Here is an 18,540-nt window from a genome sequence, read left to right on the forward strand (position 1 = left end):
CCGCAGCTCTTTACCGCCACCCAGTGTTGTGGAGGTTTACGAAAAAGTGAACTTAATATGACGATGGCAAGAGGAGAAATATAATTAAAACTCAGGTATTTGAGATTAAATGGCAATTATTATTATTATTATTATTATTATTTTAAAAAATGTTGATGTTGGCATTGGAATACAATAAAAACTTAAACGACATGGCTAAGTAGTGAGAAACGCATTAATGAAAAATATCAAATTAAACATAGAAATCAAATAAAAGACAAAAGAAAATTAAATACACTGATGAAAACTGAAAGGAAGAGAACAAAGTAAAGTACAATAAAAGATAATGTTTTCAAGTACATTGTTGTCCAGGGAGTTTGCTAGAGGAGGTCAAAGTCACCATAAACACTGAGACGAGAAATTGCAGGATTCCCTCTCATTTTTAAAGCACTGTAAGTCCACAAGATTCCTTCTGAAGACACTTAAAGGGGTTTAACTTTCCTCCATTTATATGTATGGTTGAAAAAAATTCCAAGGTTGTTAATGATTAAGTCACTTTTGTCGTCCTTCATGTCTATGAAAAAAGATAAATCGCTTCCTTGTAACAGCATTTCGCGGTAAAAAAAAAAAAAAAAAAAAAAAAAAAAGACGTGGTTGGTACTGCAGGACACTTTTGTGATTTTTGTAGGTGTGGCTGGTTTGAGGGAAAAATGAAACGAAAGTACCAGTATAGTAAACATCACAATGGCGACAGCTCAGTGTAAGTACTCCTTATACTTGACTTATACTTCACATATTTCTATGTTACCTACAGCCTTTATCTGTCGTTGTGTTTTGTTGCTTTTTTGAAGGAGCTGTATGTCGCTGTTTTGTAGTACATAAACCACTTTTTCTGTATTCACTTAAACGACATGTGTCTGAGTAGGTCCTCATATCAAACAGTAGCTACCACAGCGAAATAAGCACTCTTAGAGTTAACAGAGGAAAACAATGAAATTCTACTTATTGTGCTGTTTTAAAAGTGGTGCAGACGGTGTTTTGAATTCATTTGGTAATTTTAGGTTTCGGTTTCATTTCTGTGAAAATTAAAGTTGCTCTTTGTCTACTTTAATCTGAGACCTTTCTTGTTTTGTAACTATCACTGATAGCATGATTTCTTATTGATATAGCATACATGACTGTAATTGTAACCTACCGTAGATGCCTCTCGTTATTTAAGAGGTGCAGCACATAGTCACTTATTGCATAGCTTTTAATTAACCAGCAGAGGGCTCCAGATAAATTATAGGGATATGACACAAGAAATACCTGTCTTTTTATAATGGCTAAATTGAATATTTATTTAATACCTTTAAACTCTAAAAAATAATTAAATAAATCCAGGGCTTTTATTTGCATCAGTTCATGAAATCTACCTACCTATATATGGGGCAGGTGTTCCTGTAAAAAAAAAAAAAAAAAAAGATCTTTTACAATGTAAAATATAAGAGTATAGATTAAAAACATACACAAATCATCAATGTTATCGGTGCCATCCTGCTGCAAAAACTATAATTCATTTTTATCTTTGTGTCTTGTGCTTTTTCTCCTTATTTATTCATTTATTTATTTTATTAATGAGGAATTGCCTTAATTTGTCAAAGCCTGCCACAACACAGGATCATAAAAGACACTAGGCCTTAATTAGGAATGGGCATTTATTAGAAGTTTTACAGTATATTGGAAAGAAAAAAAAATCCCTCTATATACAATGATTAACTTGAAGTACTTCTAACAATTACCACACATTTGGAAGATAAAAGCTACAGAATATGAAAAAATGCTCCTATTTCCATAAAAATATTGTCAGTTTGTTTAATAAAAATTATTTTAAAGTTTAGAATTCCTCCACAGTTAATCAAGTATTTTGACTGTTGTGACATTTTTTTTAGTTATCCATTCCTTCTCTGTAAATGTAAATATTTCCTACATTATATGTTAATTTTATTTTTATGCCACCATTGTGTGTTTATTTTTGTACCATTGTTAGATGATTTAGAGGATGAAAGCCAAGAAGAAGACTTCTCTGACAGCGGCTCTGCCTCCAGCGATGAGTCAGACAGTGACGGTAATACAGATGACGAACTGGAAACTCAGGTTTGTTATGTTGCTGTTCATATCAGCACTTTTTCAAATCCTGATTAAATTATTGTTGTTAGATTTGAGGCTGATCTAGAAAGTTTTTTTCAAGCTTACTGCAAGGCAGCCCTGCAAGTATTACAACAGTGGCGGCTGCCGGGATGGAAACAGGTGCCGTTACCTGCATGTCTGCAAATATGCCCTGAAAGGAAACTGTCGCAATGGGTCCAGCTGCGAACTCAGCCATCCCGGAGGTGGACGGGCGTCATCTGGAGCAAGAAACAGATCAGCATCTCAAGGTGAGGAATAGAAAGGTTTGCCCTAATCCTTACAGTCAGAATGCTTACATGCATAGTAAGGTCAAGCTGCAGTTTGGCTCTATCAGAGTATTTAACTTGACTATGGTCCTTGTCTTAGTATACGCGCACAGCAGGAGAATTGATTTACTGACAGGAGCTTGGTCACCCCTATGGTAAATAGCAATGTGCCCCCTTTCATCTAGTTTATATGGACCTTCTTCTTGCTGACCTTGTTGTCAAGGTAACAAGCAGCTGACTGTTTGTATGTGTAAAGTAAAACTTTTGGCACTTTGATCGAGCTCTGTGTTGTTCACTCCTAAATCTTTCTTGATTAATTCTAATTTTTCTCTTCTAACCAGAGCCAAAGCTCACGGATGGCCGACACTTCCAGTGGCAGCTGAAAGATGGAAATAACTGGATGGCTATTGATAATGACCACATCATTGAGGCCCAGTACTCGCTCCCACACACTAAAAGCATTAAAATCTACAACACACCCTTTGGGTAAAAGGTTTAAAATGGAGCTTAAATATTTTCTCAGCACTTACTTATGCCTGATGAGTTACCTCTCACCTTCTCTTATTTCTCTACAGGGCGGTGAGTATAGACTTTAAAAGACTGAAAGTGTATGGAAAGAGACTGAGAGTGAGACGTTTGGATGATGGGAACACTGAGTGGATCTGGTACTGCACCCTGCGTCGAAAGTGGATGAAGTATGGAGACAAGGTAAATTTACTTACATTTTGTAGAAGCTAGGGCAGAATGATTTAGGGAAAAGCTGTTCTTGTGATATTTTTTCTTTCTGCGATATGAAAAAATGCAGGAAATTATCCAAATAGATGCAGTGAAGTTATGGGGATTTAAAATGAGTATTAAACATTTGAATCATCCATCCATTATCCACACTGCTTATGCGTTTTTGGAGTCATGGTTGCATGAGCCAAAACATTTGAACCACACATCATTTTAATCATTTTGAACTTGAGTCTATTTTACTTCGCCTTGTGGGAAAATAAAGTGATTTCTCGCCACACTCTTCAGTATTGAGCTAGCAATGTGAAGTGGTAGAGAAACTAATGTGACATTCTTTCTGTGCTTGATCAGTTTGCTCATAAAAATGTCATCTTTTTGTGTGTGACAGGATTCAAAGGGCAAGCTTGGTCCCATTAAGAGCGCTGACATTGAGAAGAAGTACCAAAGCAACCCAACCAGCTCGTATACATTCAACATTGGTGCTGAGACCTTTGAGATTAGATTTAGAGGTGAAGTATGCACACAAAAACATCAGAGTTACAGATTCCACATGTGCATTATTGTCAATCTTTGTTTCTTTTTTTATAGAAATGCAGCAAGTGGGTCAGAAGGGAAAGAGGAAAGTTACTCGTCGACCGCTGTACCGACATCAGCAAACTGCAGCAGCAGGGTGAGTTTGGATATTGATTACTGAGTACAGAAACTGGGAAATTTCAGTGTTAAATGACAGTTCATATCAGTCTGAGACTTAACTATAAATCGACAACTGCTGGCTGGTTAGCGTAGCTTATCTATGAGTTACATAACAAGTACCACTAAAGCCCTCCAAACTACAACCCCAATTCCAAAAAAGTTGAGACGCTGTGTAAAATGTAAATACAAACAGAATGCAATGATTTGCAAATATCATAAACCAATGTTTTATTCACAATATAAGAAAACAGATGATCAAACTGAGACATTTCATGAAAAATGTTCTCATTTTGAATTTGATGGCCGCAACACATCTCAAAAAGTAGGAACAGTGCAACAAAAGGCTGGAAAAGTAAGTGGTACTAATAAAATACAGCTGGAGGATTATTTATCAACTAATTAGGTTAATTTGCAACAGGTCAGTAGCATGGCTGGGTCAGAAAAGAGCATTTTATAGCAGGGGAGTCTCTCAGAAGTAAAGATGGGTAGAGGTTCGTCAAGCTGTGATAAACTGCAGCTAAAAACTGAGGAACAACTCAAAGAACAAAATTTAAAGACTTTGAATATCCCACCATCTACAGTAAAGAATATCATCAAAAGATTAAGAGAATCTGGGGAAATCTCTGTGAACAAGAGGCAAAGCCAAAGGTTAGTATTGGCTGCCCGTAACCTTCAGGCCCTTAGGTGTTACTGCATTAAAAACAGGCATGATTCTGTTCTGGAAATCCCTGCATGGGCTCAGAAACAATTTCAGAAATCGCCTTCTGTCAACACAGTTTACTGTGCCATCCACAAATGTAAGTTAACGCTAAATGGAGAAGACACATGGACCAAAGCTCATAGGCAAAAAGGAAAACTGTTCTGTGGTCAGATGAATTCAAATCTGAAACTCTTTTTGGAAACCATAGACGCTGGACAATCCAGCCTGCAGTTTAAAAGCCTGCATCTCTGATGGTATGGGGTTGCATTAGCACCTATGGCATGGGCAGCTACACATCTAAAAAGCACTATTAAAGCTGAAAAGTGTATAGAGATTTTTGAGCAACAAATGCTCCCATCCAGATGATGTCTCTTTCAGGGAAGGCCTTGCATATTTCAGCAAGAAGGTGCTAAACCATGCAACAACATACCGCATCAGTCACAACAGCATGGCTTCACAGTAGAAGAGTCCAGGTGCAGAACAAGCTGCCTGCAGTCCAGACCTTTCACCAGTAGAAAACATTTGGCCTATAATGAAATGGAAACAAAACCATGCTATGAAGACCCAGGACTGTTGAACATCTTAAATCCTACTTCAGAGAAGAATGGGACAACATTCCTCTCCCAAAACTCCAGCAACTGGTCTCCTCACTCCCCAAATGTTTATAGACAGATTTTAAAAGAAGAGGGCATGCTATACAATAGAAACCATGGACCTGTCCCTACTTTTTGGTGATGTGTTGCTGCCATAATTTTCAGATGAGTTAATAATTTTGAATAAAATGGTAAAATGTCTCAGTTTCAACATCTGATATGTTGTTTATGTTCTATTGTGAATTAAATCTGGGATTCATAAGATTTGAAAATCACTCATCCAGCTCCCCAAAGACGTTGACTTCCTGTCTCCCCTGATACTAACCTGAGCTCAGTCTTATAAAAGTTGTTTTCTGGTATTAATTTCAACTTAAGTGTTTCCTTATTCCAGCTAGGTATTTCCCAGATCAACAACCCTCTATGACTAGAGCTCTTATCACAGAGGGTAAAGGTTTACATGTTCATACAGTCTGTTTGCATTGGGTGGAACTTTCTTTAGGGAGAAATCAGACTTTGAAACGAGTGTTCATTAGCTAATGGCCTGTATTTATTATTTCCTGTGAGGTTAAAGATTGTTTTAACAGCATTGCACATCGCACGTTTAAACAAAGACTGAGATTTTTGCTAACACAGTGGGAATTCTGGGTTGTTTTTAGAGTTTCTGAAGCAACATCAGCTCTCCAGAATTTTTCTGTTGGCACCAAACCAGAGTGGCAGTTCGAGGGAGACAGCGGAGCATGGCACACTTTTAAAAAAAGGGTAACCAGAGCAATATTTACATTTCATCTGTTGTGGTGTAAAGGTGAAACACTAATGATTTGGACTGGCTTGTTTCATCAGAGAGGCACTTCAACTGAAAGCACAATATCCAGCGAGGACATTGAGAGGAAGTACCAGCAGAACCCCAGCGACAGCCTGGTCTTTACAGTCCACGGACACTCTTACAAGCTGGACTTAGGAGGTTGAGTTGTTTTTCGTTCAGTGATGAAATACAAAAGTAACACTATTCCTCCTGTTTTGCTACAAAAATAATAATTTCTCTGCCTTTGAAAACTGATAGAAATATCTGAGGCAATATAAGCACTCAGCCGAATGTCTATAGAACATAGTTATAGTCATTTTTGAATAAATACAGATATTTCAGTGACAATTCTGCATGTTGCACCTTGAAACCAAACTATTTATTTACTTATTTATTTCCCTTCAGCAATGACCCAAACCAACCAGAGGACTAGGCGTTCACGCAGGATCAGACGAGTGCTGCTATGAGCTTTAAAGATGGACCTCGAGGAGAAATCTACATCTGATGGGAAAGATCAACACAAAACTTTAGGTTGATGTTTTAATGTTGACTCCTTGTTACCCTTTTTACAGGAAATGTAATAATGTTTACATTAGAAATTAATTTAGCACCTGATTAAATTAAACTAAAGGCTTGATTTTTGTATTTAGCTGCCAAAGTCTATTTTGCCAAAGGGCTTTGAATTTTACAGACATACTGCCTTAAAAAGATTGTCCTTCCTGCTCAATGCCTTACCAGTGGATTGATAATTGTTTTGGTTGTGTGACATGAAAAAGAGGATACAAATGGAGCAAACATCCCTGAAACTGTAACACAACATATCTGATGTTGCATCCATGCTTTGAAATACCAAAACACTCCTTAAAAATGCACAAAATAAGAACCAAAGCTGATGCAGGATCGCTTTTGACAAGTGAAAAGCTGCTTTTACACTCTTCCATTTTTATAGCACTCAGGAACATGGTGCTGCAAAAACCTTAGTATAGATGACTTCATGCAGATCTGCAGTTATTTATTTACATTATTGTTAGATTCTCAGGCCTTAAGGTTTATTCTGCTTCTTATTGTTGCATCTTGCATATCATACTAGAATGGTCTGCACCAGGCTGAAGCTGTGAATACAATGAAATATTAAAAAGTGGAAAATATTATGTGCATCTTTTTTAAATGTCTCCTGTTTTTTATTTCAGTATTTCTAAATTAAGTAGGTAAGAGACAAGTTTAGCAGAGGGTATAAAACCGAATTGAAATAAATTGTACTTCTCTGTACGTTGATGTGTGTCATATTTGGAAAAAATATATTTGACTGTAGATGATCCTGAGAAAATATCACACTTCTTTCTTATGATTATTCTCCTGCTAGTGAGGGGAGTTGAGGGGGGTTGTTCGCAGGGGTTCAGATGACTGGGCTCTCCTCGCTCTGATCTGTAATCTTACAGATCGTGTTCAGCGCCTCCTCAGGGGGATCGGCCTCACACCCTCTGAAGTCAGCTCCCTGCTGATCTCGTCCCCAGCCTTGAGGTCCTCATGAGGTCCTGAAATCCAAGATTGAGGAAGAGTAAATCTTGGATCACAGGCTCTCTGATAACTCCAGCAATGCTGCACTCAATGTGTGATCAGGAAATGACGGCGGGGTTTTTTCCTGATTTACCCTTATTTGGAATGATCATGCATATCAGTACCTTATTCTGGATGATCCTTCACCCTCTCAGCACTGATCTTGAGTATTTTGGCTATGCCTGTGTAATGCTGGGGTGGTATAAAGAGGATCAAATTAAGGGGAGGGGCTCCAGTCTCTAGCAATGACAATAATATCTCTTTCAGGTATGTTAAATTGTGTAAATGGCCAGCCATGGTGCAGGATGTAACTATGCTTAAGAGCTTTAAGTCTTAAACTTTAAAACAAAGTTTCACTGCAAACTCATACAAAATAACAAAATCCAAATAAACACTGTGTTGTACTGTGGACATCTCTTTATTAACGCTCATAGCTGCCTTGATATAGGCAAGTACATTTCAGCAACAAGGCTATTAGAATTATTTGAATCTTATTAATTATATTTATTAGTATAACCCTAATCAATCATCAATCAGTATTTTTAACGTGTATTTCTGAATTCGATTTTTTTATTTTTTATAATTTAAGATCAGATGGGGAGCTTCATTATTGCTGTATTAATATTATAAATATTTGAAATGTTATGAGATTTATTTTATAAATTTTATTAATCAGTATAACTCTCATCAAATATTAATATTTTTAAAGTCAACATTTTTTAGGATAATAAATGGAATTAATTTGTCAAAAAGGGATTTTTTTCCCTTGAAAATCATTCATGGATTCAGTCAAAGTAATGCACAAAAGAAAACCAGACATTCTTTCAACGAGACCAAAGACATCAGATAAGAATCAATCTGTTAATTTATTTTATTACCCTCATTTATTTCTGTGTACTTTGTTTTGTTTAGATTACTGTATTTTTTATTTCTTACGTTTAATATAACCTCCTAATCAATCTTTTAATGTTAAAATATTGTGACTAAATAACTGAATGAATTTGTCAGTGCTTAGTGTGAATTTATGGAAGAGGTTATTTTTTTATTAAGCTAACTGTAGCCAAATCAATCAGTAATTGGCAATGTCGTTTCCACTGAAGTGGAGAGTCAAAAAAGGGAGTTTTTCAAAATGTTAACAGTCATCAGTATTCTGTTTCTGTATTACCTTATGATTTTAAAGATGTTGCTTTATCTATTAAGCTATTTTACTACCCTCACTTACTTCTATTTTATTTGATTTTATTTTAGATCATTAGATTCATTATAAATGTCTTACTATCATAAGACTTGTGTGATTTATTATGAGATGCATTCGATTCATTATATTCATAGATAAAATATCCTGATCAATCATTCTAATGTTAAAATATTGTGTTTAAATAATGAATTTGTCAATATTTTGTGTGTTGATTTATGAAAGAGGTTGTTTTTATGTGGCTGACTTACTTTGACTAAGTGTAAAAATTTCTCAAAATCTTGAAATGTAAATGTATGTATAAAAATTAAAGCTGTTGCTTATTATTAATATATTCTGTGGTAATTCCCACAAGGGAATCCAATCTGCATACAGTACAAACATCAGGGGTTTGCACTGAAACTGGCACTGAGAGGGTTAAATTCCTAAAAATTAAGAACACCTTCAGTGTAACATAAAATGTATGGTTGTACAAGTGTCTACTTAGGGCTTCCATAGACTACTTTACAGATTTTTTGCCTAAAGAAATCGACACAGCAAACAGAGGAAGCTCCACGGCCCTTATTTGGGTCCCCACCCACCACTTGGGAACCCTTGCTTTAAAGCATTTAATTTTTATTTATCTGGCTATGAGTGTGATAGAGTTATGTGTAGTAACAGTGCGTGGTTAGCTTGGTTTGTGGTGGTGGTGGGGGGTCTTTAAAAGAGTTTTTGACAGCCAGTAAGAATATAAGTAAATGTGTAAAACTTGAGAGGAGCTACGGCCCTTTAACACTCCACCAGAGAAACGAAAGTGAAAGACATGCTGACTATGAGACGCCAGTAAACCGAGAAAGGTCATCACTGAGTAAACAACCGGTAAACCAACATGTACCCGGGTCTCTGAGAAAGTTGAAGCCAGCTAAGACGTTCATATTTAACTGATAGGTTACGTCGTTTTTTACGTTTGATTAGCGTCTGTTTAATCCGGCGTGTTTCCCTTCGACATGGTGAGTAAATGACCTACAGTAGGGAATATAACAAGAATGTAAATGTCGCAGACTGACACTGTTTTGTGTGTTTACAGGATTATGATGAGCTGGTGACTGCTGTGGAGGGGCTAAAGGCTCCTAAAGGTCGGTGTGACAATAAAGAATTCCTGCTGTAGAAACTAAATTTTTCCTTCTGTAGTCTATGGATTAACTCACTCACTTCCTTGTACGTAACTTAGGTAATGTCGTCTTTTGGCTTACTGCGTTTTGTACGGAGTAGTTATTTATCTATCTTTTAAAATATTATTTATTATATGATACCTTTATCATACCTCTATAGCAATTTTTACTTTTAGGGGGAGTTAGGCTTTTTTGTAAGCCACAGAGGCAGACTTTCACTTTGAATATCTGATCCACAGTTCCTGTTTGCTTCTTTTGGTGAGGTTAAATGCTTTTAAAGCTCCTGTGAGAGACAAAAAATTAAATACTAACACTGGATATGACCTAAAGAAAATAAAATCATCAGTAATAACGTTAAATGTTTAAAATAGCTATTTTTGTATGCCAGTAAACACTGCCAATGGGTAGTTGTAGCATCAAAACAGCCTCTTTATTGGGCATTTTCAATAAAAAATATATTTGACCGTGTTTTAAACTGATTTTGGATTTTGGACAGAAAAAGATAGCAAAATGATAAACACCTTTGCTCACAGGGGGAGCAAAAATCACAATAAATCAAAAATTCGCTACAGGAGCTGTAAATACTTTAATAAAAACACCTTCACCACAGGCAAGTCATGTCTAAAAGAGGTAAATGAAGTGCCCAAGTCCTTTACCAAAGTAATAGTGTTAATTCTGCTTTTTATTTTATTTATATTTCTGAATTCTGACCATTTAAATTTGAAATTTATTTCAAAAATGTGAAAAGGGAGCAAAATTGTCATACAAACAAAACAAAAAGTGCAACATTAGTGTGAAATGTAGTGCTTTAGTCCACCATCCGAAAAAGAGGGCAAGACCCATCCCTTCTCTGTGCTTATGCTAATTATCCAGCTTCCTTATTGATATAAACCAGATTACTTTAGGTATTTTTTAAAACATAATCCAAATCTGTAACACATCTTTACCAGTCATATATAATTTCATGCTATCACGTATATGTATTCCCCCTTACTATGAAGAGAATTCCTAGTAGACATATTATACTATTAAGAATATAAGTTCATGGTTGGTTTCTGCACCTTTATCAAATATATAATTATATGTTCATTTATGTTTTATACATATACCTCTACAAATTGAAAGCACAATATATATAGATCAAATTTATGACAATATTATCAGGTCATGTATTTTTACATATAGATTTTAATGTGAGTGAAACAATATCATTAGAATAAAGTGGACATTATGATTGAAAAACTTTGATTTGCTTTGTTTTTAACAATAGATGTGTATTAGAATTGTGCAAGTTTTTAACTTGGTTTTGATATTTAGGTCCAACTGCATTTTTAATTAATCTGGAAAAGTATAATAGAGTGATTTTTTTTTTTTTACATTGTGAGTAATACCATGACAGTTATCCAGTTAAAGTAACCCTTTCACCATTATTATTATCCTGAAAAAAGTAACAAATGGCCTGAATATTATGATTTATATTTGATTTGAAAAAAAAAAAGAATAGCAAGCTCAGAAATCCTTCTATTTTACAGCTGAGGAGAAACATTATGAGTGGCAGCTGTTTGTAGGAGGTCAGTGGCTGCGGATTGACAACAATCACGTTATCGAGACTCACTACTGCCACCCTGGAGCTAAAGCAATCACCATCAACACCAGCAATGGGTAAGTCATGGCAGTTCTTACTGCTCTTCATTATAGTTGTCACGATGCCAGAATGTAAACTTTTAACCACACTAGTAATAATTCAACAATATGGATACGTGTTGGAGTCCTAGGCCTCCAGTATTGGGTAATTTCTTGTTTTTAATTAACAAAAATGCAGACAGACTCCAGGTCACTGTCTAAACTGCCATATACTTGTGCAGTTTAGAGCATGTACAAGAGCTAGAGTACCTCTCCTATGAAAAAGTGTTTTTATAACCTCATTATTAATTGATACTATCAGTCATTGAAATAAAGAAATGTACTGTGCTAATACAGATGGTATCAAAAGTAAGGGTTGACAGATATTGGTTTTTCAGGGCCAGAATCAGTACTGATTATTAGTAGTGCATGTGGCAGCTGACTGACATTGGGAACAGATATGCATTTGTTATTACAAACAAAATGTTCTCAATGTGGCAAAAGTAAAACTGCGTGTTAAAAAATGAAGGGAAATATTAGCACTAGTTCTGTTTACATGAAAGACAGCATGGAGCAACACTGTAGCAGCAGGAAAGAGGAAGAGCTGCCATACACTCCCTTTCTCAGCGCCACCCAGGCCTCAGTGTCGATCCACTGTGTGACGTCAAGAGAGTCAGATTGTGTTGTAAGCAGGAGAGTGAAAACAAAACCAAAGAGCTAAAGTAGCACAGGATTTAAGTTTTCCTTTCTGATCCTATATGGATCATTGTAGGAAAGAAAACAAATATTGAATTAAATAGTTTTGATGTGATTAAAGACCAATTTCACATTGAAATTGAAATATGATCAGCAATGCGAGTTGTATGTGTCTCCACAGGAAGGTGTTCATAGACTTCGATACGCTACAGACGCTGAATTCAGCGGTGAAGGTGCAGAGACTGAGCTTCTTACCTCCAGGACAGACAGAGGACGTAGGCTGGTACTTCAGAGATGACCAGCTGTGGCGTGAATATGGATCCCAGGTGAGGGAAATCCAAAGAACAGATCTGTTATCAATGATGGGAAGGATCTATATAATAAACAATGACTATGTCTATCAAGCCATGATATTGAAGCCAATATGTTTAACCTTTTTTTTTTTTTTATTTTGCCAATAAAAATCCAAAATGTCCCCTTTCTTGTCTATTTATAAATATAGATTGCAGTAATTCTTTAGCTTTTTCATCATTTGCATGCTTGAAAAGTTATGCTATTACAGCTAAACCTAACATACTGTGAAATTCAGCTTATAAGATGCACATTTAAAGCCTTTTTCTATATATATACAGTATTTTAATCATATTACAGGATAACTTTACATCCATATTCAGAGTTCTTTCTCCTCTTAGAGCTCCAACAGGTTGGCCTCCACCATCAGCAGCAGAGACGTGGAGCAGCAGTTCACTCTCAACCGTCAGGGATCCTTCAACTTCACCGTGGGATCGACCAGCTACAACCTCGACTTCCCAAGTATCAGACACTTCTGTCATTGAGCACATTTATACCAATAAATATCTTGGTGGAGTTTATATGTCAACATATTGACTATTTTTTTGCAGCCATGACACAAACGAACAGCTCTACAGGGATGCGCAGGAAGGTCCGCAGGCGTCCAAAATTCACATCTAAGAAAGGAAGGTATGACTTTTAATCTGTGTAGCTCCTATTAATAACGGGATATTATCCTTTCCCACATTCCTGGAAGTTTGTTTTTTTCTGCAGCATTCGCTCCACCTCGGCTAGGACGGTGCCTGCCCCATCAAAGCTCACCAATGGAGGCTACAAGTGGGAGTTCATGGGAGACGAAGGAGTGTGGATGGAATACCAAGCATACGTACGTAGGGCTGTTATATCAGACACCTTAAAAATGACTCTGTAAAATGTAATTCTTGCATTCCTCTTTATAGCTGACTAAGATTTTTTTTGTGCAGATCTGTACCTTTGACAGCAATGCAATCGAGACGCAGTACCAGCTCAATCCACAAGGCCAGCTTCAATTCAAGATCAACAGATTCACATACACTCTTGATTTCGCAGGTAATGCACAGTCTATCTGTTGCAACTGAATACTATCAATTAGCTTAGTGTTGTTGAGGAAGAGATGTTGTAATTGTGTCTGTCCACACTGTTTATCACAGGTATGTGTCAAGTCAATAACAAAATCAGGACTAAAAGAGCAGTGAGGAGGACCGCTGTGGATGAGAGTCAACAGAACACCAAGTAAGAAAAAAACAACAACAAGCAAACCTTTATCAACTGTAAATTGAACCTCCTATACTAGAGAAAATTCAGTTAAAGGACCCTTAACCTTTACACTTCAAAATAAAACTATTTGACTGACCATGATTGGCTCTTAAAGCTCCTGTGAGGAACTTTTGGTTTGTTTTGAATTTGATTCTGTATTTTGTCCTGTACTTGAGAAAGTAGGGTTTCTCAAAGTTTTTTTCTACCCGTCACTTCCTCTGACACCTAAAAGATAACACCATAGAAATAATGAGCTTTCTTCCTGATTGTCTTGTTTGGTTTGGAAGCTCATAAAGAAAATTCAATGTTAATTTTAGTCTATTTCATAACTAACTAAAAACTCCTCATAGGAGCTTTTAACATCTATTTAAGAACCTTTATAAAACATATTTCCTGCAGCAATATTGGCTCTGTTTGGACTGCAGATGTTGTTTCTTCTCTAAAGGATAATTTTTCACTTCATATTTTTCTTACGTTCAGTTCAGGCACACCACGATGGCAGTTTCTCGATATTGGTGGAATATGGAGAGACTACATTATTGTAAGTCATACTTTTCTGCACTATAAGACGAAAAATATCCAAATTGTGAAGCAGTAAACCATGTCATGAAGCCTAGAATTCAGGCTTCACCCAAGCACAGTGCTCATCTGTTACTAATGTAGCATGCCAACATGTACACACTGACATTACTAACATGCACAATACTGCTGCTTTGTTTTCTCATTGTCTTCAGAAATTAGATTGAAGTTAATTTATAAATAATTGTATTTATTTATTTATTTCCTTTATTAATTATTGATAACTTTGTTTCTCTTTTTTTCTTTGTAATTTTAAGTAAAACATTTTAATTTTGAGGGTATATATTTACAAACAGATTTTCCTTATAAAAACCCTAAAATAACTTACAAAAATACATGTTCTGATTTTTTTCACTGTGAGGTGTTGTTGCGACCCTAAATGAAGTTTAAAAGGAAAAGTTTGTTGAAAAAATTGGGAAGAAATCTGCCCTGTCTGAAAATTCTGAGGGTGTTGGCTTTGAATGAAATTACAGCAAATTATATGCTTTAATTGGTTGATTGAGTTCAACATATTAACCAAGGGAAAAAATATTGAAATATTGAATGTTTGACCCTTGGAGCAGAGTGTTCTATTTAACCTTGAACAGTCTGGCTGCAGATTGCAGATGTCAGACACCCCCTTTTGCAGACCACTACAGTGGTCATAGAGATCTTATAAGCAAGGGAAAACAAGGGGCATAATGACCTTTGACCTTCCTACCAACCTGACATAACAACGCCTCCAGACTCAGTTTTCACCCACGCAGTCATAAAAGTCTGTCAAAGCCAAACAGAGTCACAATAAAAGAGGATTTTCTGCTCCAACAAAACAATGTGATGTTGCTTAACATCTCTGCTTAATGTAGGGACCTCGCCAGAGCAGCGTCTCCAGTCAGGACATCGAGCTCCAGTACCAGCAGGACCCAACTGGGATCATGAAGTTTCATACCAGTCAGTTTCACTATGAACTGGACTTCTCAGGTGAGCTGGTCCCATAAAAACAGTCGAATGAAATGCCTGTAGAACTCTTTTCTACTTAAGTGGGGTGGAATTTTACAGTAATAAGCTGTTTTGTCCATAAGGGGTCCAGATTAACTTTAAATCTGTCTTTTGCAGCCATGACTCAAAAAAACCTGTCAACATACACCACCAGAACAGTACGAAGGCTCAACCAGTGACTGAAGATGTCGGATTCAGGGCTTGAACATCAACAAATAGTGAGTTTCCACCAAGCAGTCTGGTTGGGTTAGTACAGTTTGATACAGTTACAGTAAACCCAGATCGTAACTCTTTTTCCACTGCCAGCCTCCGTGTAGATCATTGGATTCCACCATGATGGGAAGCAAATATTTTTCAGACCAGTCACCACCTGATGCAAATCTAGCTCCACTCTTAGGGTGGGATAGGGGCCCATGATACCCAATGAAAGAGTGCCACAAAAATAGGACGGTATACATCAGCTATTTTAGTATTTTTCTAGACTCCTGACCAAAAAAAAATCAAATAATTGCGTACCATATCCAACAGAACTGAACCAAACTGCTTGGTGGAAACACAGCTAACATCACAAGGACCTCACTGCTTGTCTCAGGTTAAAAGGATTCAGTCATATGTTTACAAGCTGCCTGACCGGACCCAACTTTTTATTTATATTTGATATTTTTAAGATGAATTAATAAAATAGAATATAGCTTTTGTTTACTTTTATTAGATATGATTTTTGTTTGTAACTGCCATGACTGCTACTGTTAAATGTCTGCAATGCAAAATCAGTAGATATTGTCTTAAACTAAGGCGAAATGTAAAAGTTTAAGGGCGTATATTTAACCATAGGTATGGATAAGGTATGTTTACTCAGGGTTCATATTATTCTGACTTTTTGTTTGTTTTGTTTAAATACTACATATTAATGTTTTATATTTAGAAAATAAACAGTACTGTGCAGAACCTTTAGGCATGTTTGGGCCGGATATTGAGGCCAGTAGATGTGGCCAGTAAGCTTCCTGAGGTAGGAAGGACGATTGACACAATCCCAGTCATGCTCTGGATGTCCTTGCACATTACCAGGGGCATGGGAAAATAATCTTGAAAAATAGCAAAGTTCCTTACCTTTAGGGTGGAGTAAGGGGTGGATGTGGCAAATAAGCATGGACTAGGGTACTGTCTGGGTGGGTAGAAGGGTTGTCACTAGCCCTTGGTCTTGCTGTGGATGTTACAAGGGCCTGAAAACCACCAGTGGTCTCTGCTCAATCACCATGTGTGAAAAAAGCCTGCACAAATGAGATGCCGTCGAGCTCGACCTCGGCTGCCATGTGACCTGTGTCGACATGTTTTGACTCCAGCCCCAGGCTGTGGCACATCGGACCCCATGATGAATCCTTAGCACCCTACATGCCTTAAACTTATGCACATGACTGTAACTCTTTTAACTTTAAACCAAAGAGAATTTTACTTTGATTTATCCTTCAATGTCAGATCCATCCTGTCATAAAAGGATGTAACATTGTCTTACAGTAAAATGTTATTTCAATAAAAATAAGGACGTCTTTTTGACAAATACTCAATGATCACTTTATTAGGCAACCTGTTCAACTGCTCATTAGCACAAATATTGAATCAGCCAATCCCATAGCTGCAACCAATGTATTTAGGCATGTAGATATACATAGTCACAATAATGTGCCGAAGTCCAAACCGAGCATCAGAATGGGGAAGAAAGGTTATTTAAATGACTTCTGCTGGGATTTTCATGCTCAACCATCTCTTGGTATGGTAAGAATAGGATATAGTGAGCATCAGTCCTCTGGGCAAATATGGCTTGTTACATGTGTCTATGACGATACCATAGAGCATGCCAGACTGGCGACAACCATGGCATGTTCATAGTTACCTACATTACCTTTATTCCCCTTTCTGATGCTCAGTTTGACTCTTAACATACCACCATAACTATGTCTACATGCTTAAATGTATTGTTTGCTGCCATTTCAGCTGTGTATATTGGCCATAGAAACAAATAAGTTGGTTGAGTTTTAAGACAGGATCGATAGGCCTATATCAGCTGAATTTTTTTTATTCATCATCATTCCTTTGGCTTTAGACGTAATACCACCTAAAAAATTGCCTCTAAAACAGCATTCTTTGCAAACAAGCCCCTGAAAACCTAAAGGTTTAATAAAAACAACTGCACAGTATTTAAACATTTACAGAAGTCTGTTTCTCACATGTATTTTAGCCAGTCATGTTGGAGTTTGTCAGATATATCTTCAAACAATGACATAATCAAACGTCGCTGACATCACATCAGCTCCAAATGGTCTAAGGACTGAAATTTGTTCATCTTGAAACTTCAAATTGCATGTTTTAAAAACTTAAGTTTTAGGTCTGAACTACATTTATGTATGAGTATTTGCTAAATTTATTTGTAAATTTCAAATTTCGTCAAAAATCAAATATTGTTTATCCCTAGTTGCTTCAATATGACTGGAGGATTAGATACTTATATTAAAATGCTGTTGAACAAGTGATCATTGAGTGTAAAAGCATTGAAATGCTCTTTTTAACCAGCAGGGGGCATTGTCTGCTTCTTTTTGATGTCACTGCCTGAACCAGCAGTAGTGAAACATGTCACTTTTCATGAACAAAAATATGCAGTTTTTGTAGAAACAAAATCTAAACCTGTGATTAAACATGCATTAATTGTGTTTATACATAAAATATTGGAATGGGATATTTTTACTCAAAAATTGATATAAAAGTTTGTGTTATTCATAAACTGGCTTTATCGCATTCCAGTATTTGGCTGCCTGACCAAATTCAAATAAATGTACTTTAATATGGAGTTGGCTCCTCATTTGCAGCTATAACAGCCTCCACTCTTCTTGGAAAGATTTCCCTAAAGATTTTGGAGTATTTTTGTGTGAGTTTGTGCCCATTCATTCTGTAGAGCATTGATAAGGTCAGGCACTGATGTTGGACGAGAAGGCCTGGCTTGGAACCTCTGTTCCAGTTCATCCCAAAGGTTCTTGATTTTATATACCTTTAGTAACAGGTCTTATTGAAACCCCTAAATTCAATAAGTAGCAGGTGTGGCCAAATACTTTTGTCCATACAGCTCATGTTTTTTGAGTCATGTTTATCGTTGCACCCCCATTGATTTGTCATCAAGGCTGTCTGTTATTAATGCAAACGTAGAAACATTTAACAGTCTGACGTCTTATTTCTGAGCAATCACAC

The 18,540-nt window shown here is 36.5% G+C and overlaps 2 protein-coding genes across 2 annotated transcripts; both read left to right on the top strand.

Annotated features, from left to right (window-relative positions):
* Nucleotides 1-632: 632 nt before the first annotated feature.
* On the top strand, nt 633-7,099 carry si:ch211-244b2.4 (uncharacterized protein LOC541512 homolog). The gene is made up of 10 exons (XM_041780976.1): nt 633-739; nt 2,009-2,115; nt 2,210-2,396; nt 2,756-2,900; nt 2,990-3,122; nt 3,538-3,658; nt 3,738-3,819; nt 5,792-5,894; nt 5,976-6,096; nt 6,343-7,099. Exons 1-10 carry the CDS (start codon nt 724-726, stop codon nt 6,402-6,404), a joined length of 1,077 nt encoding a protein of 358 aa, XP_041636910.1. The 5' UTR covers nt 633-723; the 3' UTR covers nt 6,405-7,099.
* Nucleotides 7,100-9,500: 2,401 nt separating this feature from the next.
* On the top strand, nt 9,501-18,534 carry si:ch211-244b2.3 (uncharacterized protein LOC557230 homolog). The gene is made up of 12 exons (XM_041780575.1): nt 9,501-9,678; nt 9,756-9,804; nt 11,373-11,502; nt 12,341-12,485; nt 12,852-12,972; nt 13,062-13,140; nt 13,225-13,336; nt 13,434-13,539; nt 13,641-13,722; nt 14,227-14,287; nt 15,171-15,285; nt 15,421-18,534. The coding sequence occupies exons 1-12, from the start codon at nt 9,676-9,678 to the stop codon at nt 15,480-15,482; spliced, it is 1,065 nt and encodes a 354-aa protein (XP_041636509.1). The 5' UTR covers nt 9,501-9,675; the 3' UTR covers nt 15,483-18,534.
* Nucleotides 18,535-18,540: the final 6 nt, after the last annotated feature.

Source organism: Cheilinus undulatus, linkage group 23 (assembly GCF_018320785.1).
Source record: "Cheilinus undulatus linkage group 23, ASM1832078v1, whole genome shotgun sequence".
NCBI lineage: Eukaryota > Metazoa > Chordata > Actinopteri > Labriformes > Labridae > Cheilinus > Cheilinus undulatus.